Source organism: Engystomops pustulosus, chromosome 2, assembly GCF_040894005.1.
Source record: "Engystomops pustulosus chromosome 2, aEngPut4.maternal, whole genome shotgun sequence".
NCBI lineage: Eukaryota > Metazoa > Chordata > Amphibia > Anura > Leptodactylidae > Engystomops > Engystomops pustulosus.
Genome location: NC_092412.1, coordinates 198,941,438 through 198,967,645, shown reverse-complemented (window position 1 = coordinate 198,967,645; position 26,208 = coordinate 198,941,438). Strand labels below are relative to the sequence as shown.

Below are 26,208 nucleotides of genomic sequence, written 5' to 3'. Positions count from 1 at the left end.
ATAATGTGGCCTCCCCAACTTTTTTGGTAAAAAGGTCTCGTAAATGTCTTGTTTTTAACCTGGCTTTACCATTTTCCCCATAACGCTAACCGTGTGCCCACAAAGATGGTGGTTTTGGAAACATATAGTACACACTGATTGGCGCACAACTTTATATCTTCACTCTTGTTACCCAAATACCTATTGCAAGTTATTTATCATTCCTTTGGTAATATTGTTTAAAACTTGCATGGTCATTTATTTGGCCTTAGATTTTCCCATCAGTTTGTGTTAGATGTATTTACTGGCCTCTTGTTGTTTTCCTGGTTTAATCATATGAAAAAAAACCAATGCATAAAGGCACAAAATCATGCCAGGGAAAAGTGACGTTGAAAAAGAAAATAACACCTGCGATAAATCATGTGGAAAAGAGTGCAAAAAAAAGTTGCAAAAGAAAAGATTGAAAATAAAAAATCCTCCATAGGTCTGTATATCAATAAAATTATGAAGGTTTCAAAGAACATGTAGCAAGTGCTGGGAATCTTTTTTATTTTCTTACTAGTATTCTAAATCCAATGCTCTCCCAAAACATAAACGATCTCTAAAAGTGTATGGCAGCAACTTTTTCACTTCCATCCTTTAAGAATACAAACATGCTTGGACAAACTCATTGCTAATGTGAATGGGGGAGGTGGAGATATAGGCCCACATTTATCAAAAAACAGTGCAAATGGCACTATGGAGTGTGCAGAGTGTGCCAGATTCAGGAATTGTGCTCCATGGCATTCATGAATCTGGCGCCCCCTGCACTGTCTTGTCGGACGCAGTGCAGCCGCAGCACAAATCTGGTGCAGACACATAATAAGTACATGTGCAAGCAGGCTGCATGTTCTTTCTAGTGCAAAGTCAGATTACAAGATAACACATTCTCTAATTCAATAGTATTAACGAAAATACAGCATTTCACAGATATCCAACATGTCTCTATCAGTCCTACAAGCTACAGGTAAGGTCTTTATCTAGGGGGGGGGCTCTGTGTGTTATAGCTCAGATGTAGCAGGGCTGACAGTGTTTGTTATAGCTCAAATGTAGCAGGTTTGAAGTGTGTCATTGTGTGTTATATGCATCTCATGGATCTCGTCATCTTTCATCTCTGTGTCAGATACTAGTAGAAAGTTCAGAAGCTAAATAAAAGTGTAGATAAACCTGTGTCTCGATGATCTAAGCACATTGCCAGCACACTCACAGCACTAGAGGGATCATAAAGTGTCTGCTTAGAGAGTCCCCGCTCACACTCTGTAAATTTAGTTATAGGAACTAAAACGGCAATAAAATTGAGTAAAATTGTAAAGTAAGGGGGTTAAAAATGAGCTTTATAGTGTAAACATCACCAGAGAATTCAAATTTGAGAACTTTCTTTCATGGGGGCCTGTGATAACTAAATTTTGAAAGTCTGATTTTTTGGAAATACAGCGACATACAGTCACTGTGCACGCCAGGACACTCTTTTTTACCCCTTGTTTGAAGAAATGTAAATTACTAAACTGTATAACCAACCGCTTGTATGTGCGTATCTCCAGTGGATGATGTTTATCATGTCATGCCCTGTCTACAAACTAGAAATGAGGGCATGCAGAGTGTACTAGATTAGGGCTACACCTGGACTGATACATCATAGGAAAATTTGCAAGAAATATCAATTTGAAAGAACATTTTGTTAATCTATGGAGAAAAAGATAGCTACTAAATGCTTTCCAGCAGTTTAAAGAGACTTGTAAGCTTCTCATTGCATTTTCTATAGACAGCAACATCACAGTAATTATTTGTAGTGCTATCAAAAATCTACGTTTCTAGGTTTTTTACAAGGTTCTTGATGAAACAAGCAGTTTATAGACTGATACAGACTAAGATTACAGAGTTTCCTATTTACGAATCACATGTAAGATAACACATGGAAATACCTGTAGCCCTTCTCATGATAGACTTCCTGACAACCTCACTGCCCAGCACAGTGCCGCTTTTGAAGCGTCTGGATCTTTCCTCGAAAAACCAGTCACCTGTTGCTATTCTTATCTGGCTAAAAGAAAATTAAAAAAAAAAAATATTTATGACATGAAAATTCTTACATTGACGAAAATGTAGTTGGATGTTTATTTTAACAGGAATATTGATATAGAAGATGTTTGCATCAACAACATAACATCCGATTTTTAATGATTTTATAAAATTATAATGAGATATATACCGTACCGGTAACCTGTTGTGAAACATTATTTAGAAAACTAGACACAAAGATAAAGGAAAATTAACTACCGTATACATTTTCAGACTGATATTTTTATATCTTACAAAATTAATATACTGCATACATACGTAGAGAATACAAAAATTTGCCATTACAAAAAGAAATATACAAAGGACCTCGAATTCTTTATTATAGATGGAAATACAAAGTAGAAGCAAAAACCTTTTATCATCCTTGTAACCATAATAAAGAGGTAATTTCACATAATTATAGGATAGTAAAGGATGGAAGAGAAAGCAGTAGGGGGAGATATGTAGCTGGTAGTTATAAATAAGGAAGGTTAAGTATATACAGAAGTTGGACGTTCAAGCTACTTAAATCATCATTGATCTTAATCCAGATAATTTTGGATCTCAAATGTTGAAAGAGATTCTCTAGACTGTGATAACTTTACCTCATTTGACCAGCATAATAACAAGTCAGAGAAGTGAATGTTAATCTATGTTTAAGAATAATTTCCTTGAATAACATTCGCCCCGATTTTGCATAACTTACGTAATTTTATCACACACTGTACATTTCCAGGCACCATCTTTCACCACTACACGGCATGACCTGCACACTCTGTATTGGCATCCTTGACAAATATCTCCTCGGTCAAAGATTAATCCCAGAGACTTTTGGCAGCGGAGACAGATTTTGGCACTGTTCTGGCGTGATCTGTGAATTTTGGCGCCTTTTTTTTTTATATCGATTAGTTCATTTTTCAATCTTCTATAAGGAGATAGAATAACAAAAAATATATGAAATTTTATTACAAATATTATGTGAGACATTTAGGTGAGAACAAAGCAAAATAGAGATCTGCAAATAAAACCAAGATGCTGAAACCAAAAGCCATAATGAGGAGGTCCATTTGATGATCTACGTAAGCAAAAGATCACAACAATGCCTAAGGCTACACTTAACAAAAGTGGTTGGTAGATACATTTTTAGTTGTGCTATTTATTCGATAAGATCACTCACTAGTGTAAACAACAATCCATTCTGCCTGTTACTAACACTTCAGGCTCATAGCGGTGTAATAGTTCAGGGGCACAATACCAACTGAGGATTTCTGATTGACCACAGAGTAGCAATCTTTCAATGGCTACTTCAAGGAGGATAATGGACTAGATACCTTTTCTACACCTAAAAAAGGGTCAAAGCAACAGTACATTTCAGCTAATAAGTTCATTGAATTGAGGTATATAAATATGTGAGTCTGTAGCACAAGGCATTTTATACCTGGTGTTTTTATAGCTGCAGTCCAAAAAAAACTTAAAGGGGATCTGCCACCAGATTTTACCACTTTAAACTAACAGCACCTTCAGTAAGGGTCCTTTGTAGAATTTCAATTTTTTAATATAAAATCTTGCCCATTTACCTAAAAAAATCTCCCACAAATTCATGTGAAAATGAGCTGAGAAGTGTCATATTTGCCTGAGATGAGCCAAGTTTAGAGGCTGCAGAGGGAGTGTTACTTCAGATTCCCCTATCTTTGGTTGTATAGTACCCAGAAACATGCTTTTGGTGTCATATTAAACATAAAACTCTCATCTTTCAGATCCCATCAGGCTTCTTGTGGTCTACAGAAAAAGAAATACAGGTTGTTAAAGAAATTGGTGGAAACGGAAGCAGCCGATAAAAATCAAACTATTGTCTTTACTTACCGTATATGTACTCATAAGTATAAGCTAGGTTTTTCAGCACAATTTTTGTGCAGAAAATTCCCCACTTGACTACAGCCCATGTAGTATATAGCCTGTCAGCCCTCTTTAGTGTATAGTCAGCAATCCCCGTGAAGTATATAGCCAGCCCCTTGTAGCATAAAGCCAGCCCGTTTAGTATAAAGCCTGCCAGCCCCCAGTATGGCCAACACATAAAAAAATAAATGAATCACTCGCCTTTCGGACGCCCCAGGTAGGTCCTCTTTTTCCTTCATATGCACTGGTGATGGGTCAGCACCAGGTCCGTGCGCACGGCCTGGCCCGGACACAAAGTATGGTCAGCAGTGACTGGGGCTGGCTGGCTATATACTGGGGAGCTGTGACCAATGCTCAGGTCTGCTTATACTCAAGTATATACAGTAACTAGCTTCTATAACCACAAGCCTGCTGCTAACTGAAAGATGATATTCTTATCTTTAATATGACACCAAAAGCATGTTTGTTGGTAGTTTAATAAAGTAAAATCTGGTGACAGGTTCCCTTTAAATATATCTTGAACTATTACTAAAAATGTAAAGTCAATTGTGCTTTATTTGAAAATGTAGATGACTGAAATATTAAGGTTCGATAAAACTGAACATATGTGCAGCTAAATGGAACATGAGAACTGCCAGACTGAGCATTAATTAAACATTCAGCTTGCAACATGCTGTAAGAAAGTAAATTAAATTATTACAGAATCTTATCTCATCTTTATTCCAGTAAAATGTACCTGGTCTGGGGAATGGTACACTTTATGTACAAGTGCATACTATAATATATGGCTGGATATATTTTGTGAACAAATAATTTACATTCAGAAAACATTAATTTCCCTATTTGTGAAAATTGGCAGCTGTTACTATCAATGTGGGTCTGAGCAAAAATAAAATGTAGTAATATTTTCCTCTGGAGGTTAATTATTGAGAGATTTTTGAACTTCAGGATTCACGTCGTCAATTGAATACCTTTAGTAAATCAAAATCAATGTAAAAAGTGGATATTTTTTATATTGTCACAGTAAATACGGTAGATTTCCAGATTTATGGTAGTAAAGCTACTTCTGCTAATTACAGGAGAGTATACTTCCATGTTAAGCAATCCCTTTACATAAACCATGTTTCTAAAAATGACATTCCATCCAAACCTATTTTACTATTTGCTTCATTACAGTATTTTTTGTCAGTCCCCGAGTTTTTTACATGCCATTTTATTCTTATAGATCACTTTTTAATGGTTTCTAAGCAGCAGTGTGAACCTGCCTCTGGTGACAAGCTTCCTTAACTTATATCTAAGGTTATCAGTGTGTCCCCCATCACATGAATAAGACTTTCCTGTACTATGAAAATTGACAGGAATGAACCAAAAATTCTCTCCACAGAGCAACAGAAGCTCCTATCACAGTTACTGTATGAACAATAATTCCTGACTTTATCCTTATGGTATGAAGAATTTTGATGGACACAATCGTCACAGTACAAAATAGTACAAAGTAAAAAATGTAACCCAGGGTGCAATATTTTAGCTCAGTACAAAATTTGCAGATATAGTTTTGTTTTTAAAGCATTATGTGATGCTGTGCTGAGACATCAAGGGATTAACAGCAAAGCAGAAAGAAAGAAAAAGTAAGTGCAATCTAAAAATCACAATGGCAGTATGTACACATGAAGGAATTTCCTTGGTTGCAAGTTTCTGAAACAAGGAGTCTTCTTGAAATTGAAAAGAATAAGTAGTTATCACTTTCCCCATGTTGAATGGAGTGCCAAAGGGAGTCTGGTTAAAGAGAATGGAGGTTATTTATTATGTTCGGCCCCTCCGTATGATAGAGTTGTGGCCCTCTGGCCCCTCAATGGCGTGGAAATATTACATGGCATGCAAACTTTCTCAGCATGGAGCTGACATAAAGAGGGAAACAATCGCAAGTGCTGGCAGATCGCAAGCACCTGTGATTATCAGGGTTTCTATGCCACTTTTATGGTGTGGAAGCCCTGATAAATAACCTCCATATTTGTCCATTTTTCATAACAATATAATAAAACCAGAACTGAACAAAACAGCAGACTACAGCATGTTTAATTCAGCTACAGTTAATAGTGCATACTGTACAAGCATGTATGGATAGCTTTATTGAATGAACATAAGTAAGAAATACCAACATTTGCACAGACCACAATACAACATATACAATAAATTAAGATTCATATGTAATGTTGACAACACAAAGGCTTTATTGAATGAGCATAAGTCAGAGTTACATACATTTCAACAGACGTACAGCGTATACATGACATATACAATAAATTAAGATTCACACGTAGTGTTGACAGCACACAGGAGTATAATCCTCAACTGTGCCATGAAAACACTATACTAGCACACAGCTCGCTCAATTGACCTAACTAAACACGCATTGCATCTCACTTACGGCGACGACCAAGTGTAAAAACGGAAAAGGGTGCGGGGTGGAAGGGGTGGGGGTAACACTTGCCCGAAGCTTTATTGAAAGACAGACACAGAAGGGGGAAAAACAAGGAAGGGAACCTAGCAAAAGTCCACTTCCTGGTTTGGGTCGTTTGCATAATGTATGCGCGACCCAGAAACCCCTGTAAAAGTCCAAATCTAGTGGAAAGTGAGTGTTTTCTGGCCTTTGCCAGATAAACACAGCCTGCAATTCCTAAGACACCTAATCTAAGCAAAGTCCAGCATTTCATACAAAAGTCCTGAACTTGTGCAAAGCGTAGATGTCTTGCAAAGTCCAAAAAAGCGGCTTTCGCCTGGATTCTCCCTGAGGGAGGCGGTGGGTGCCAGGGGAGGCGATCCTACCTCACAGCAGGAGGTCCAAATCCAGCTAGGCATTAGCCTGTCTTGCTCTTACTGTGTCCTCACAGATAAGACATTGACTCCTGCTGAAGCCCTACAGTGTTGTTGTTGTCACCGCTGCTCTGTATACCTTAGCAGAGGGGGGAGGAGTTTCCTAGTGGGGCTTCTCCTTCTTGTCATTGTCTTCCTGCTAGTGAATAATCCAGCAGGCTGTTGAGGACAAGTCTGTAGCAAACAGTGTTGTCAAGACTGTCTTGTGCAAAGTGAGGAGTCTCCTGGTGTACCAGATGGTGTCCTTATAGCAGTTTATAAGGAGTCAGGTAACCTGGATATCCTCAATGGCATGAGTGCCCTGGAACAACCCATAAAGCACTGCATGGTGCGTTATGCAGCCCCTTGGCACAGAGTCTTGGAAATGGGGTTACAGGGCGTCCAACAGGCTCTGAGCAAAGGGGCACCCCCAAAACAGGTGCAGGGGAATCTCCTCCGACCAGGGTGTATGGATAGCTCAATAAATCCACAATTTATGGTCACAAGATATGTACAGTAGCAATAAGGGCAGAGGTACTGTAGTCTGCCCACACAGGACAAATATATAGCTCGCAGTGACACATGACCAGCAAGCACTCACACATTCATATCATCACCACCACTCTCATCCATTGAAACAGAGAAACCAGGGCAAATATTAGGCAGCATAGGGATTTACGCACCACCTCGACCAAACAAACTCATGAGGACATCTCCTGTTGGCAAATACACAACGGTAGCAAGGAATAGCACTATTAATAAGTATGATCCATCGCTTGAGGGAGGGGGGTTCTGATCATTCCAGGACATTATCACCACTTTTCGGGCACAGAGAAATCTTGTCATAATGGCTGTGAATAACTTCATTTGTAACACCAGACTGACCTTTGGGGCAATTAAATGAGGAAATATTTCTCTACAACTTACCTACCCCAATCAACTGCTATTATATGTAGGGCTATGGCAACTTGTCACCCATGCCTTTGTTTTTTTTATTTTCCAGCTGCTCTTTCCATGCCAAAAACTGACAAATTTATAATAAATACAGGCAGCACGGTGGCTGAGTGGGTAGCACTTCTGCCTTGCAGTGCTGGGTTCAAGGTCCATCCAGGTCAACATCTGCAAAGAGTTTGTATATTCTCCCCGTGTTTGCGTGGGTTTACTCTGGGTCCTTCAGTTTCCTCCCAAACACCAAAAACATACTGGTAGGTTGATTAGATTGTGAGCCCCATGGGGACAGGGACCGATTTGGCAAGTTCTGTGCAGCACTGCATAATCTGTGTGCGCTATATAAATAAAGAAATTAATATTATTAATTATAATAAATATGCAAAAGAGGTGGAAGTACTCTGACGCATTAGCAGAGCACTTCTGGCTTATAACTCGACACCATATGGCGCTGCCGTGCGTAAGGTCCGATACTGCAGGATACGGACTTTTGTGCAATGGCTGGCCCTGTGACCCAACAGGTCATTTATTGCCAGCCCCTGTAACCCACCAAGCCCCTTCATCCAAGCCCTATGATCTCCAGGCCCTGTCCACTGGGCCTAGGCTCCTCTCCATCAGGCTCGCAAAAAGAAAAAAAAAAACTACCGGGCCTGTGATCTGATCCCACTTGGTAGCCGACTGGTGCCTGCTCTGGTCGGTGGTACGCTGTAATGAGCCGCCTTGGTGGTAGCTGGTAATCAGGCAGCTATAGCACCGGCACCGAGTGCCATCAGAGCGGCGTGTGGCATCTGTCTAACCAAAGCAGACACCAACACCACCATCTATACCTGGAGGTAATCGGCGTAACCCTTGTTCACAACTTGTGCATTGTCTACCTGTAAACTGTATGTATCCTGTAAATATGTATGAACCCCTGTATTGTGTAATCCAGGTATGTAGCGACATATGTGTTTAAGTAACAAGCTACAAGTAAGGAAAGAATTAACAAAAAGCAAGCAAGCCAAGTAATTCGTAAATGTCTGTTTACTAAACGCGTTGTCAAAGGTATGCAATCATATGCTCGGCACTATGTACAAAATAATTTTCCCACCCGGGGATCAATAAAGTATTATCTTATAACAAAGCCCCATGCTACACTTCTATCTCCCCAGTGCCTTCTTTCATCCTTTCCCCTTCAGCTACGTCACTCTTAAGTCTAGCCAAATGTGCAGTCGGAGCCCAGAGATGCTCTGCCAAAGCATAAGCATATTTCTAAAGTGCAGTTTTGGCCTGGATGGAGCAGATGAACAATAAAAACAAATGAATGGGTGGCATGTGTGGGTGGGCATAACCCTACATAAACTAACAGTTAATTAGGTAGGTAAATTGTGTTGACGGATTTCCTTTAACGTTTATAAATATAATTATATAAGAAAAAAAGCAGCAAAGCCTCAACCCCTTAAGGACCAGGCCCTTTTTCTTTTTGCATCTTTATTTTTCACTCCCCACCTTCAAAAATCTATAACTTTTTAAATTTTCCATGTAGAGAGATGTGTGACATCTTGTTTTCTGCATAACAAATTGCACTTCATAGTGATGGTATTTAATTTTCTATGCCGTATACTGGGAAGCAGCAAAAAAACACATTTGTGTCGTTTCTTGTGAGCTTGGATTTTACGTCTTTCACTGTGCGCCCTAAATGACAGGTCTACTTTATTCATTGGGTCAGTATGATCACGTGGATACCAAATTTGTATAGGTTGTACAAAAAAAAAATTTCTTCATTTTACCGTCTTCTGGCGCTAATAACTTCTTCATAATTTTTTACTATTTTTCAGACTCCCTAGGGTACTTCAACCCTAGGTTGTCTGATTGATCCTACCATATACTGCCATACTACCATATGCTTCTGTTAATGTTCTGGCGATTGAGGTGTTTATGAATGCAGTAAAGAATGATAGTTATACACTTATACAAAATTTCCTGAAGGATTTCTCTCACCCCAATATGACGAAAGTGGAGATGGAGGCTTTGGATGATAACGGGGGTCATCATGTACAAGGCATCCTACCTCTCAGATATTAAATGTCAACTCAGTGATCAGAGGGTGTACAAATGTATTTCATTTGATCCCAAGTTTGAAATTGGTATACAATTTAAAACTATTGTTGAGGATGTGGTACAAGCTAAGATTGTTAAAGAAGACACTGGCCCTTATTTTGTTTTATATTCACCTACGACTCCTGTCCTGTATGTCCTCCAAGGTCCATAAGTCTTTAGAACGGCCCCTGGGTCAACCTATAGTATCAGCCACACATTCTATTTTCAGTCACATAGCAATATACCTGGATAAGATGTTGTGAAATTATACTACTGTATGGTAGTATATGGGGATTTTCCTCCTCGTTCATTACAATGTGCTGATTACAATGTGCTGATACAATGTGCTGATAGACCTGAGGCTGTCATGGCGGCAGATCGCCGCTCCCCGATGACGTCACGGGGACCGATGATCTTTGGCAAGACGGAGGCACCCATGAGATTGATCGCGGGGGATACTGGTAAGTCTGCTGCAATATGCAGCAAAGACTTACCGACTATGGAGAGGGCTCAGCCTGTAAGGGGTTAAAAAACAAAGACAAAAAATTGGAAACAGAATAAGAGATTGCTCACACAACCTAGGGGAAGCGACACAGAGGAGGAGAATACCCTTTATTTCTGTTTTTGATGACAGTAGTCATCAAGTTGCTAATATATTAAGATCGCATTGACCTATTCTACTGAAAGGTACCAAGAATGTACCAGAATTTGAGAAACCCCCTCCTTTCATACCAGGAGCCTTAAGGACAGGATTGTCAGATCTGATTTAGGTTCTGGTAAGAGACCTACCTCGTTTATAACTGCCCCAAGGATGTTATCCTTGTCTAAATTGTTTCAATTGTAAATTTGTGATTAAGGGAGACAAATTAAGACACTCAATGACTGATGTGGAATATACCATTAGACATTATTTGACATGTGACACTACATTTGTAGTTTACCTCCTTGAATGCCCGTGTAGACTATGATATGTGGGCTTAAAACTTGCTTATAAAATCATAGACTGAGCATACAGAAGAGGCTGGATTTGCCAGTATCTAAACAGTTTACTGATTATTGATCATGTGCCTCCTATGAGACTGGGTGGTAATAGGGCCCCAGTTATTAAGAAGAAAAAAGATTTCCAGTGGATCCATAGACTGGGTACTCTTAGACCAAATGGTCTTTATATGTATTTTAAGGTCATGGATATATTTTAGAATTGAGCAGATAACTTCATGTTTTAGCGGTTCGCAGACTGTAAATCTGCAACATTTCCACCATCTATACTCTCGGATATAGAACCTACTGTATAACCTGTGCAACCAATAGGACTGTAAATCTCCAATATCACCACCATCTGTACTCGGATATGGAACATCCTATATAACCTGTGCTACTAATGAATTCATCTTCAATATCACCGCCATGTTTGCTCTGAGATTGAACATCTGTATAACATGTTCTGTTGGAAGGTTAATCTGGTTAAACCGTGACATCCGCCTCTTAATCTTTTAGCCTGTGGCCTCTTTTGTGATATATTACTATGCATCTACTCCTATTTTCTCGGATATAAGATTATTCCTGTATGGTGTTTATATACTGGTTGTGACATACTATACCAGCACCTCTGTCCCCTGGTATAATGTCTTATAACCTGAGATACCAGTTGTCTGGAAATAACTCTGCCTTCTCTATCCTCCAATGTATTATACACTCACCGGCCACTTTATTAGGCACAACATGCTAGTAACGGGTTGGACCCCCTTTTGCATTCAAAACTGCCTCAATTCTTCGTGGCATAGATTCAACAAGGTGCTGGAAGCATTGCTCAGAGATTTGGGTCCATATTGACATGATGACATCGCACAGTTGCCGCACATTTGTCGGCTGCACATCCATGATGCAAATCTCCCGTTTCACCACGTCCCAAAGATGCTCTATTGGATTGAGATCTGGTGACTGTGGAGGCCATTTGAGTACAGTGAACTCATTGTCATGTTCAAGAAACCAGTCTGAGATGATTCCAGCTTTATGACATGGCGCATTATCCTGCTGAAAGTAGCCATCAGTTGTTGGGTACATTGTGGTCATAAAGGGATGGACATGGTCAGCAACAATACTCAGGTAGGCTGTGGCGTTGCAACAAAGCTCAATTGGTACCAAGGGGCCCAAAGAGTGCCAAGAAAATATTCCCCACACCATGACACCACCACCACCAGCCTGAACCGTTGATACAAGGCAGGATGGATCCATGCTTTCAAGTTGTTGACGCCAAATTCTGACCCTACCATCCGAATGTCGCAGCAGAAATCGAGACTCATCAGACCAGGCAACGTTTTTCCAATCTTCTACTGTCCAATTTCGATGAGCTTGTGCAAATTGTAGCCTCAGTTTCCTGTTCTTAGCTGAAAGGAGTGGCACCCGGTGTGGTCTTCTGCTGCTGTAGCCCATCTGCCTCAAAGTTCGACGTACTGTGCGTTCAGAGATGCTCTTCTGCCTACCTTGGTTGTAACGGGTGGCGATTTGAGTCACTGTTGCCTTTCTATCAGCTCAAACGAGTCTGCCCATTCTCCTCTGACCTCTGGCATCAACAAGACATTTCCACCAACAGAACTGCCGCTCACTGGATGTTTTTTCTTTTTCAGACCATTCTCTGTAAACCTTAGAGATGGTTGTGCGTGAAAATACCAGTAGATCAGCATTTTCTGAAATACTCAGACCAGCCCTTCTGGCACCAACAACCATGCCACGTTCAAAGGCACTTAAATCACCTTTCTTCCCCATATTGATGCTCGGTTTGAACTACAGGAGATTGTCTTGACCATGTCTACATGCCTAAATGCACTGAGTTGCCGCCATGTGATTGGCTGATTAGAAATTAAGTGTTAACGAGCAGTTGGACAGGTGTACCTAATAAAGTGGCCAGTGAGTGTATATATATATATATATATATATATATATATATATATATATATATATATGTATATTGCTGTCACCTATCATATATGATGAACAGATATTCTGTGGCTCCTATATACTGTAAGGTGGGGGGGGGGTCTACCTACATGCTGCAATCTGATGTTACTTTCCCATCTGTGGTCTGAGGTTTATAGAGCATAAATCCCGCCGTATTTATTTAATTAGGGATCTGGTCTCTCTGCAATCAGGAATAGAGCATATAACATGTGCAGTTCATAACCCCTGGTTTTGTTACAAATCCATCTTTGCTTTCAATTGTGAATTTCAGAATTGCAGACCTTTTTATCCATATTCAATACAGGCAGTCCCTGGGTTATGTACAAGATAGGTTCCTTGGGTTTGTACTTAAAGGGGTTGTCCGAGTTCTTGAAAAAAACTAAAAGTGGGAGAGGGCTGCTTAAAAAAAATAAAGTACTACTTACCTTCCGGTGCCCTCCGGTATCCAGCTCTGCTGTCACTCCGGTCCGGGCGCCATGTAAACAAACATGGCCGCCGGAGCAGCGCAGGACTCAGTTTCGGGACGGCCGTGGCCGGGCACGCCTATCCGTACCTATACACAGCATTGTGTATGGGGGTCAGAAGGTTGTCGGGTCCGGCCGGAAGCTGAGTCCAGCACTGGATAACGGAGGGCACCAGAAGGTAAGTAGGACTTTATTTTTTTAAAGCAGCCCTCTCCCGGCCACTTTTAGTTTTTTTCAAGAACTCGGACAACCCCTTTAAGTTGAATTTGTATGTAAGTCGGAACTGTATATGTTCATGTTCATGGTTTTACCATGAAGGCTGCTGCACACAGTCTCCTCTTAACCCCTTAACGACTTGGCCTTTAGTTTTTTCACTTCCATTTTTCGCTCACCAACTTCAAAAATCTATAACTTTTTTATTTTTCCACATAAAGAGCTGTGTGATGGCTTATTTTCTGTTTAACAAATTGCACTTCATAGTGATGGTATTTAATATTCCATGGTGTGTACTGGGAAGCGGGAAAAAAATTCCAAATGCAGTGAAAATGGTGAAAAACCACATTTTCTTGTGGGCCAGGATTTTACAGCTTTCACTCTCCCAAATGACATGTCTACTTTATTTTTTGGGTCGGTGCAATCACATGGATACCAAATTTGTATAGGTTTTATAATGTTTTCATACATTTAAAAAAATTAAAACCTCCTGTACAAAATATTTTTTTTTATTTTGCCATCTTCTGGCGCCAATAACTTTTTCATACTTTGGTGTACGGAGCTGTGGGTAGTGTCATTTTTGTGAATTTTGATGGCGTTTACATTGCTATCATTTTTGGGACTGTGTGACCTTTTGATCACTTTTTATTAATTTTTTTACATTTTTCAAAATGGCAAAAAAAATGCAATTTTCGACTTTGGGCGCTATTTTCTGTTAAGGGGTTAAACGCAGTGAAAAAACGTTATTATATTTTGATAGATCGGACATTTGCGAACGCGGCAATACCTAATGTGTTTATGATTTTTACTTTTTATTTATATTTATATCAGTTCTAGGGAAAGGAGGGTGATTTGAATTTTTAGGTTTTTTTATTATAATTTTTTTTTTAAACTTTTTTTTATTTTTACTTTTACTATTTTTAAGACTCCCTAGGGTACTCTAACCCTAGGTAGTCTGATTCATCCTATCATATACTGCCATAATACTGTATGGCAGTATATGTGGATTCTACTCCCCATTCATTACAATGTGCAATTAGCACATTGTAATGGATGGGTTAAAACAAAGTAGCCTCGGGTATTCATAACACCCGAGGCTACCATGACGACGGATCACCCGGATTGCTAGCACCAATCGCGGGTGTTACCGGTAAGCCTTTGCTGCAATATACAGCAAAGACTTACCGGCTATGGAGAGGGCTCGGCCCGCGAGCCCTCTCCATGCACTGGGCTCTGGCGCGCTCCGAACCAGTAACAGATGTTGTAGAGATGTGTCTGCTATTAAATCTCTGTGTTATTGACCTGGTTTCTAATCTGAGCTGCTGTTAACTTGACTCAGATGAACTTATCCTCTGTAGCAGAGGGGGCTCTTGTTCTTCCTTTCCTGGGGCGGTCCTCATGTGAGCCAGTATCTTTTTGTATATAGCACCGGCACCGAGTGCCATCAGAGCGGCGTGTGGCATCTGTCTAACTAAAGCAGACACCAACACCACCATCTATACCTGGAGGTAATCGGCGTAACCCTTGTTCACAACTTGTGCATTGTCTACCTGTAAACTGTATGTATCCTGTAAATATGTATGAACCCCTGTATTGTGTAATCCAGGTATGTAGCGACATATGTGTTTAAGTAACAAGCTACAAGTAAGGAAAGAATTAACAAAAAGCAAGCAAGCCAAGTAATTCGTAAATGTCTGTTTACTAAACGCGTTGTCAAAGGTATGCAATCATATGCTCGGCACTATGTACAAAATAATTTTCCCACCCGGGGATCAATAAAGTATTATCTTATAACAAAGCCCCATGCTACACTTCTATCTCCCCAGTGCCTTCTTTCATCCTTTCCCCTTCAGCTACGTCACTCTTAAGTCTAGCCAAATGTGCAGTCGGAGCCCAGAGATGCTCTGCCAAAGCATAAGCATATTTCTAAAGTGCAGTTTTGGCCTGGATGGAGCAGATGAACAATAAAAACAAATGAATGGGTGGCATGTGTGGGTGGGCATAACCCTACATAAACTAACAGTTAATTAGGTAGGTAAATTGTGTTGACGGATTTCCTTTAACGTTTATAAATATAATTATATAAGAAAAAAAGCAGCAAAGCCTCAACCCCTTAAGGACCAGGCCCTTTTTCTTTTTGCATCTTTATTTTTCACTCCCCACCTTCAAAAATCTATAACTTTTTAAATTTTCCATGTAGAGAGATGTGTGACATCTTGTTTTCTGCATAACAAATTGCACTTCATAGTGATGGTATTTAATTTTCTATGCCGTATACTGGGAAGCAGCAAAAAAACACATTTGTGTCGTTTCTTGTGAGCTTGGATTTTACGTCTTTCACTGTGCGCCCTAAATGACAGGTCTACTTTATTCATTGGGTCAGTATGATCACGTGGATACCAAATTTGTATAGGTTGTACAAAAAAAAAATTTCTTCATTTTACCGTCTTCTGGCGCTAATAACTTCTTCATAATTTTTTACTATTTTTCAGACTCCCTAGGGTACTTCAACCCTAGGTTGTCTGATTGATCCTACCATATACTGCCATACTACCATATGCTTCTGTTAATGTTCTGGCGATTGAGGTGTTTATGAATGCAGTAAAGAATGATAGTTATACACTTATACAAAATTTCCTGAAGGATTTCTCTCGCCCCAATATGACGAAAGTGGAGATGGAGGCTTTGGATGATCACGGGGGTCATCATGTACAAGGCATCCTACCTCTCAGATATTAAATGTCAACTCAGTGATCAGAGGGTGTACAAATGTATTTCATTTGATCCCAAGTTTGAAATTGGTATACAATTTAAAACTATTGTTGAGGATGTGGTACAAGCTAAGATTGTTAAAGAAGACACTGGCCCTTATTTTGTTTTATATTCACCTACGACTCCTGTCCTGTATGTCCTCCAAGGTCCATAAGTCTTTAGAACGGCCCCTGGGTCAACCTATAGTATCAGCCACACATTCTATTTTCAGTCACATAGCAATATACCTGGATAAGATGTTGTGAAATTATACTACTGTATGGTAGTATATGGGGATTTTCCTCCTCGTTCATTACAATGTGCTGATTACAATGTGCTGATACAATGTGCTGATAGACCTGAGGCTGTCATGGCGGCAGATCGCCGCTCCCCGATGACGTCACGGGGACCGATGATCTTTGGCAAGACGGAGGCACCCATGAGATTGATCGCGGGGGATACTGGTAAGTCTGCTGCAATATGCAGCAAAGACTTACCGACTATGGAGAGGGCTCAGCCTGTAAGGGGTTAAAAAACAAAGACAAAAAATTGGAAACAGAATAAGAGATTGCTCACACAACCTAGGGGAAGCGACACAGAGGAGGAGAATACCCTTTATTTCTGTTTTTGATGACAGTAGTCATCAAGTTGCTAATATATTAAGATCGCATTGACCTATTCTACTGAAAGGTACCAAGAATGTACCAGAATTTGAGAAACCCCCTCCTTTCATACCAGGAGCCTTAAGGACAGGATTGTCAGATCTGATTTAGGTTCTGGTAAGAGACCTACCTCGTTTATAACTGCCCCAAGGATGTTATCCTTGTCTAAATTGTTTCAATTGTAAATTTGTGATTAAGGGAGACAAATTAAGACACTCAATGACTGATGTGGAATATACCATTAGACATTATTTGACATGTGACACTACATTTGTAGTTTACCTCCTTGAATGCCCGTGTAGACTATGATATGTGGGCTTAAAACTTGCTTATAAAATCATAGACTGAGCATACAGAAGAGGCTGGATTTGCCAGTATCTAAACAGTTTACTGATTATTGATCATGTGCCTCCTATGAGACTGGGTGGTAATAGGGCCCCAGTTATTAAGAAGAAAAAAGATTTCCAGTGGATCCATAGACTGGGTACTCTTAGACCAAATGGTCTTTATATGTATTTTAAGGTCATGGATATATTTTAGAATTGAGCAGATAACTTCATGTTTTAGCGGTTCGCAGACTGTAAATCTGCAACATTTCCACCATCTATACTCTCGGATATAGAACCTACTGTATAACCTGTGCAACCAATAGGACTGTAAATCTCCAATATCACCACCATCTGTACTCGGATATGGAACATCCTATATAACCTGTGCTACTAATGAATTCATCTTCAATATCACCGCCATGTTTGCTCTGAGATTGAACATCTGTATAACATGTTCTGTTGGAAGGTTAATCTGGTTAAACCGTGACATCCGCCTCTTAATCTTTTAGCCTGTGGCCTCTTTTGTGATATATTACTATGCATCTACTCCTATTTTCTTGGATATAAGATTATTCCTGTATGGTGTTTATATACTGGTTGTGACATACTATACCAGCACCTCTGTCCCCTGGTATAATGTCTTATAACCTGAGATACCAGTTGTCTGGAAATAACTCTGCCTTCTCTATCCTCCAATGTATTATACACTCACCGGCCACTTTATTAGGCACAACATGCTAGTAACGGGTTGGACCCCCTTTTGCATTCAAAACTGCCTCAATTCTTCGTGGCATAGATTCAACAAGGTGCTGGAAGCATTGCTCAGAGATTTTGGTCCATATTGACATGATGACATCGCACAGTTGCCGCACATTTGTCGGCTGCACATCCATGATGCAAATCTCCCGTTTCACCATGTCCCAAAGATGCTCTATTGGATTGAGATCTGGTGACTGTGGAGGCCATTTGAGTACAGTGAACTCATTGTCATGTTCAAGAAACCAGTCTGAGATGATTCCAGCTTTATGACATGGCGCATTATCCTGCTGAAAGTAGCCATCAGTTGTTGGGTACATTGTGGTCATAAAGGGATGGACATGGTCAGCAATAATACTCAGGTAGGCTGTGGCGTTGCAACAAAGCTCAATTGGTACCAAGGGGCCCAAAGAGTGCCAAGAAAATATTCCCCACACCATGACACCACCACCACCAGCCTGAACCGTTGATACAAGGCAGGATGGATCCATGCTTTCAAGTTGTTGACGCCAAATTCTGACCCTACCATCCGAATGTCGCAGCAGAAATCGAGACTCATCAGACCAGGCAACGTTTTTCCAATCTTCTACTGTCCAATTTCGATGAGCTTGTGCAAATTGTAGCCTCAGTTTCCTGTTCTTAGCTGAAAGGAGTGGCACCCGGTGTGGTCTTCTGCTGCTGTAGCCCATCTGCCTCAAAGTTCGACGTACTGTGCGTTCAGAGATGCTCTTCTGCCTACCTTGGTTGTAACGGGTGGCGATTTGAGTCACTGTTGCCTTTCTATCAGCTCAAACGAGTCTGCCCATTCTCCTCTGACCTCTGGCATCAACAAGACATTTCCACCAACAGAACTGCCGCTCACTGGATGTTTTTTCTTTTTCAGACCATTCTCTGTAAACCTTAGAGATGGTTGTGCGTGAAAATACCAGTAGATCAGCATTTTCTGAAATACTCAGACCAGCCCTTCTGGCACCAACAACCATGCCACGTTCAAAGGCACTTAAATCACCTTTCTTCCCCATATTGATGCTCGGTTTGAACTACAGGAGATTGTCTTGACCATGTCTACATGCCTAAATGCACTGAGTTGCCGCCATGTGATTGGCTGATTAGAAATTAAGTGTTAACGAGCAGTTGGACAGGTGTACCTAATAAAGTGGCCAGTGAGTGTATATATATGTATATTGCTGTCACCTATCATATATGATGAACAGATATTCTGTGGCTCCTATATACTGTAAGGTGGGGGGGGGTCTACCTACATGCTGCAATCTGATGTTACTTTCCCATCTGTGGTCTGAGGTTTATAGAGCATAAATCCCGCCGTATTTATTTAATTAGGGATCTGGTCTCTCTGCAATCAGGAATAGAGCATATAACATGTGCAGTTCATAACCCCTGGTTTTGTTACAAATCCATCTTTGCTTTCAATTGTGAATTTCAGAATTGCAGACCTTTTTATCCATATTCAATACAGGCAGTCCCTGGGTTATGTACAAGATAGGTTCCTTGGGTTTGTACTTAAAGGGGTTGTCCGAGTTCTTGAAAAAAACTAAAAGTGGGAGAGGGCTGCTTAAAAAAAATAAAGTACTACTTACCTTCCGGTGCCCTCCGGTATCCAGCTCTGCTGTCACTCCGGTCCGGGCGCCATGTAAACAAACATGGCCGCCGGAGCAGCGCAGGACTCAGTTTCGGGACGGCCGTGGCCAGGCACGCCTATCCGTACCTATACACAGCATTGTGTATGGGGGTCAGAAGGTTGTCGGGTCCGGCCGGAAGCTGAGTCCAGCACTGGATAACGGAGGGCACCAGAAGGTAAGTAGGACTTTATTTTTTTAAAGCAGCCCTCTCCCGGCCACTTTTAGTTTTTTTCAAGAACTCGGACAACCCCTTTAAGTTGAATTTGTATGTAAGTCGGAACTGTATATGTTCATGTTCATGGTTTTACCATGAAGGCTGCTGCACACAGTCTCCTCTTAACCCCTTAACGACTTGGCCTTTAGTTTTTTCACTTCCATTTTTCACTCACCAACTTCAAAAATCTATAACTTTTTTATTTTTCCACATAAAGAGCTGTGTGATGGCTTATTTTCTGTTTAACAAATTGCACTTCATAGTGATGGTATTTAATATTCCATGGTGTGTACTGGGAAGCGGGAAAAAAATTCCAAATGCAGTGAAAATGGTGAAAAACCACATTTTCTTGTGGGCCAGGATTTTACAGCTTTCACTCTCCCAAATGACATGTCTACTTTATTTTTTGGGTCGGTGCAATCACATGGATACCAAATTTGTATAGGTTTTATAATGTTTTCATACATTTAAAAAAATTAAAACCTCCTGTACAAAATATTTTTTTTTATTTTGCCATCTTCTGGCGCCAATAACTTTTTCATACTTTGGTGTACGGAGCTGTGGGTAGTGTCATTTTTGTGAATTTTGATGGCGTTTACATTGCTATCATTTTTGGGACTGTGTGACCTTTTGATCACTTTTTATTAATTTTTTTACATTTTTCAAAATGGCAAAAAAATGCAATTTTCGACTTTGGGCGCTATTTTCTGTTAAGGGGTTAAACGCAGTGAAAAAACGTTATTATATTTTGATAGATCGGACATTTGCGAACGCGGCAATACCTAATGTGTTTATGATTTTTACTTTTTATTTATATTTATATCAGTTCTAGGGAAAGGAGGGTGATTTGAATTTTTAGGTTTTTTTATTATAATTTTTTTTTTAAACTTTTTTTTATTTTTACTTTTACTATTTTTAAGACTCCCTAGGGTACTCTAACCCTAGGTAGTCTGATTCATCCTATCATATACTGCCATAATACTGTATGGCAGTATATGTGGATTCTACTCCCCATTCATTACAATGTGCAATTAGCACATTGTAATGGATGGGTTAAAACAAAGTAGCCTCGGGTATTCAGAACACCCGAGGCTACCATGACGACGGATCACCCGGATTGCTAGCACCAATCGCGGGTGTTACCGGTAAGCCTTTGCTGCAATATACAGCAAAGACTTACCGGCTATGGAGAGGGCTCGGCCCGCGAGCCCTCTCCATGCACTGGGCTCTGGCGCGCTCCGAACCAGTAACAGATGTTGTAGAGATGTGTCTGCTATTAAATCTCTGTGTTATTGACCTGGTTTCTAATCTGAGCTGCTGTTAACTTGACTCAGATGAACTTATCCTCTGTAGCAGAGGGGGCTCTTGTTCTTCCTTTCCTGGGGCGGTCCTCATGTGAGCCAGTATCTTTTTGTGACGCTTGATAGTTTTTGCAACTGTACTTGGGGACACTATCAAATGTTTCAGACTGACTGACCTTCATTTCTAAAAAAAAAAGTAATGATGTCCACTCGTTTTTCTTTCATTTTTACTTTGAATTTGTATTATGGCTAGAAAAAAAAGACTACAAACAGACTATTCAGTAAGACTGAATATCCACCTGACTTCTGCACATAACTGATGGTCCCAATCCCATTTATAAGGCAAGAAATCCCACTTATTTAACCTGGCAGGGCACACCTGATGTGAAAACTTTTCTGGTGACTATCTCTTGAAGCTCATCAAGAGAATGCCAAGAATGTGCAAAGCAGTAATCAAAGCAAAAAGTGGCTACTTTGAAGAACCTAGAATATAAGACATATTTTCAGTTGTTTCACACTTTTTTGTTTAGTATATAATTCCACATGTGTTATTTCATAGTTTTGATGCCTTCAGTGTGAATCTACAATTTTTATAGTCATGAAAATACAGAAACATCTTTGAATGAGAAGGTATCCAAACTTTTGGTCTGTACTGTATATACTGTACATAACGCTGCTGTAACTACAGCCAGGTGTGAGGAACAGGTACCGGAGGTATCTCTATACTGTACATAACACTACTGTATCTATATCCAGGTGAGAGGAATAGGTAACCGGAGGTATCTCTATACTATACATACCACTACTGTACACTGAAGGGTTATATCATGTGGTTCTGTTCACCATTGTTCTGAACTCAGCTGCCTCTACCATCAGATGTTATCCAGCATATATCCATTTTAAATCTGGACATCTGTTCTCATAGTTGTCATTTTACTCTTAGGAGTATATACTAGCACAGGCATGTACTCCATACACTGCTAGTGTTATTGCCCATGCTCTGGACTCTTCTGAGTTCTCTGTTATCTTATGTGATTTATACACTGCCGATATTATCTGCTATGTGATCCAATACACAGCCAGTATTACTGTACGATCTATGCACTGCTGTGTCACCTATAAGCCGGTTATCTCTGCGCTCATGTCCTTGTGAACATGTAATAACTTCTATGTCAGTCACTTCCAGATCTTCGCCTCCATATAGGAAGATGAAGTCACTGCTTCGGAGGTCACCTAATACACAATATTCTACCAGATCTTGCACGTTCTGACTATTGTGGTCTTTTTTGAAAGGCAAATTCTGGAGACTTCCAGCCTCGCTAAACCTCCTATACTACTGTGGAAGCTGTCAACCAGGAGGTGGACAGCCAAAATCTGAGCTGGGAACTGTTAAACGAGGTCACAGACAAACAAGGTCCTACTGGCTGCTAGAAGATCTTTCACTAGTAGACCAACCCTGTTATACACCCCATCTCCATGTTCTTGTGTATTGAGAAGTCTATGCAACCAAAAGCCTTGAATGCTGTGCTGCAGTTTCTTCAAGCAGAGTATGACAAGTCACATGGCACAGACCGGTCAGGATAGAGGTAGGAGCCGGGGGTTTGGACAAGGCAACAGCCGTTTCGCGCTGTTCAGCGCTTTCTCTAGCCTCTATGGAGTGGCGTCCACACCTGGTATTTAATTTAGCAGGCGGGACGTCACTTCCCTGTAACCTGGCAACCAAGACTCTCCTGAGCGAGAGCGGAAGTAGATTGTGTTCTTAGAAAGCACAATATAAAACAACATGAATAGTTACATTAAAAGAGGAACAAGATATGTAAGTACAAATGTGAAGCACAAAATTTTAAAAAAGAAGCGGACTAGTCATAATTACATTCTGGCTGTAGAGTATGTAAAAAGGTGCACTCGGAAAAGTATGCATCGCAGGAGAAGTAACTGAGAGCGATACATTAGTATGGGGCTAGTTGGGGCGATAGCATAGTATTGTTTATAGCAGGCATAGCTTGAGGTACATTCAGAATTGGTTTGACAAAACTAGAGAAATACTCCCATATCGTTTTTGTCATTGAGCCCTAAAGGACCCATTGCGTTTGTCCACATAGTCCAGCATGCCTCTTTTCTAAGGAGGTCCCTCTGACGGCCTCCGCCGTTGGGAGGTACCGGTGCGTGTTCGATACCTCCGAAGCGGAGTACTTGTGTATTGCCCCCATGTATTTTATTTACGTGCTCGATGAGCCTTGGTGCACCTTTTTTACTTTTAATTGAATAGCAGTGTTCGCTGAATCTAATGTGTAGGGGTCGTATTGTTTTCCCTATGTAAAAGAATCCATACAGACATGTGATTGCATAAACTGTAAATTGCGATTTACATGAAAAGACCTGGTGCAGTGATATATTTAAACCTCCTAAGCATAGGTGGTTAGCCTTTATATTTTGGTCGCAGTATCTGCAATGACCACATCGGAAATTTCCGTTAGAAATCCTTTTGTTCAGTCAGTTATTTTTAGGAGGGGGTAGACGACTACGTACGAGTATGTCTCGTATACTTTTGCTCCTTCTAAATGAGATTAGAGGTGGTGCCATGGTTAACTCTCTTAAAAGAAGGTCTTCAGCTAACATATACCACTTTTTGTGTATAATATTTTTTGGGCCGTTGGACCATGGTTAAAGGTGAAAGTGAAGCGCTTTGAATCCTGTTGTCTTTTTTTGATATGTTTGGAGTGTAGTAGGTCTTCACGTTTGAGGGTCGCTGCTTTTTGAAACGTCTCTTCTATGATCCTGGGGGGATAGCTTCTTTTTAATAACCTCTCCTTTAGGTCATCTGCTTGTGCTAGAAATGATTCTTTGCTGCTATTTACCCATCTAAGACGGACGAATTGACTGTATGGGACTGCAGTTTTTACGTGTTGTGGGTGGTAGCTATCGTGATGTAAGAGGCTATTAGTGGCTGTGTCTTTTCTGAAAACTGTCGTGGAAAGAGAGGAATTTTTAACTTGTACCAATACATCTAAGAATTCGTATTGTGTTTCTGCAATTTTATAAGTAAAGTACATATTTATAGTGTTTGCATTGATATATGACATGAATTCTTGGAAGACTTCTTCTGTGCCAGACCAAACTACAAAAATATTGTCCACATATCTTAAAAAGCAATGTGTAAACTTAGCAAAGCGATTTTTTTCTGGATTCAAAGCGCTTCACTTTCACCTTTAACTATAGTCCAACGGCCCAAAAAATAAAAAATATTATACACAAAAATTGGTATATGTTAGCTGAAGACCCTCTTTTAAGAGTTAAGTTAAGTTAACCATGGCACCACCTCTAATCTCATTTAGAAGGAGCAAAAGTATACGAGACATACTCGTACGTAGTCGTCTACCCCCTCCTAAAAATAACTGGCTGAACAAAATGATTCCTAACGGAAATTTCTGATGTGGTCAGTGCAGATACTGCGACCAAAATATAAAGGCTAACCACCTATGCTTAGGAGGTGTAAATATATCACTGCACCAGGTCTTTTCATGTAAATCGCAAATTATAGTTTATGCAATCACATGTCTGTATGGATTCTTTTATATAGGGAAAACAATAAGACCCCTACACATTAGATTCAGCGAACACTGCTATTCAATTAAAAGTAAAAAAGGTGCACCAAGGCTCATCGAGCACGTAAATAAAATACATGGGGGCAATACACAAGTACTCCGCTTCGGAGGTATCGAACACGTACCGGTATCTCCCAACGGCGGAGACTGTCACAGGGACCTCTTTAGAAAAGAGGCACGCTGGATTATGAGGACAAACGCAATGGGTCCTTTAGGGCTCAATGACAAAAACGATATGTGAGTATTTCTCTAGTTTTGTCAAACCAATTCTGAATGTACCTCAAGCTATGCCCGCTATAAACAATACTATGCTATCGCCCCAACTAGCCCCATACTAATGTATCGCTCTCAGTTACTTCTCCACCGATGCATACTTTTCCGAGTGCACCTTTTTACATACTCTACAGCCAGAATGTAATTATGACTAGTCCGCTTCTTTTTTAAAATTTTGTGCTTCACATTTGTACTTACATATCTTGTTCCTCTTTTAATGTAACTATTCATGTTGTTTTATATTGTGCTTTCTAAGAACACAATCTACTTCCGCTCTCGCTCAGGAGCCATAGAGGCTAGAGAAAGCGCTGAACAGCGCGAAACGGCTGTCGTCTTGTCCAAACCCCCTGCTCCTACCTCTATCCTGACCGGTCTGTGCCATGTGACTTTTTTTACGGATGATGAAAAAAAAAGATTTTTTAAACGGTGAGTGGCCGCGTTTCCCGTTCTTTCTATTATTTATTGGACTTGTCTTGTGCTAAAACGCAGAGCACCACCTATATGCTTCTATGTATAACTAATGTCATCTCTGAACGTTACGTAAAAGGCATTTAATATCTAAACGAAGGCTTCCCGATAGTGCCCCTTTGTTTCTGTTCTCTATGGATTGAGAGTATGACAAGGTTCTTAAAATCAACATCCTGTAGACCTAATTTGAGTCTTTGTTTCAATCCACCAGGAACTTCAGGGGATCTGACTGTGGTTCTATTAACTTCTCGTCCTCCTTTTGATCCAAAGCTGAAAGCTACTATCATTTGGCTATGTTTTCGAAAATTCTATTCTTGGTCACTGTGGTCGCACCATGACGTGTTTGAAGCCCTTCCTGAGTGCCCTATTAAAGGGATTTTGGTGATTTTTTTTCAGTCCTCAGTGATGTGAATATGATGATGAAATATATGCCTATACTCAAATCAATGCCTGGCTTTCTTACCAGAAGTATCATCTTCTAAAGACATAACTCAAGAAATTTACTATTTCCAGATCCTCAAGATTGAGATCAAGTCATGTGGCATTCGTTGGATGTTATGTGGGATTTTGTTCTCTGCCTTCAAAAGTGTAATGCTTTAGGAAATCAGAAGGGTTTTCCCTTCAACATGGAGATTTAAAGGCCAGCTAGCTACCCTGGCCGGATGGATCAGAGGTGCTATCCAGAAGTGTTAGAAACCTTCTGGATTACCATCTCCACTGTGTAT

The 26,208-nt window shown here is 40.2% G+C and overlaps 1 protein-coding gene across 5 annotated transcripts in view; it reads right to left on the bottom strand.

The window, feature by feature from the left end:
* Positions 1-26,208, bottom strand: part of SYTL5 (synaptotagmin like 5) — a 158,613-nt gene that overhangs the window by 67,233 nt on the left and 65,172 nt on the right. For all 5 annotated transcript variants that reach the window (XM_072137799.1, XM_072137803.1, XM_072137801.1 and 2 more), the window contains exons 3-4: positions 2,780-2,998; positions 1,941-2,056 (exon numbers count right to left, since the gene is read on the bottom strand). In XM_072137799.1, coding sequence (XP_071993900.1) covers positions 1,941-2,056; positions 2,780-2,998 — 335 coding nt within the window. The remainder of the gene's footprint in view (positions 1-1,940; positions 2,057-2,779; positions 2,999-26,208) is intronic.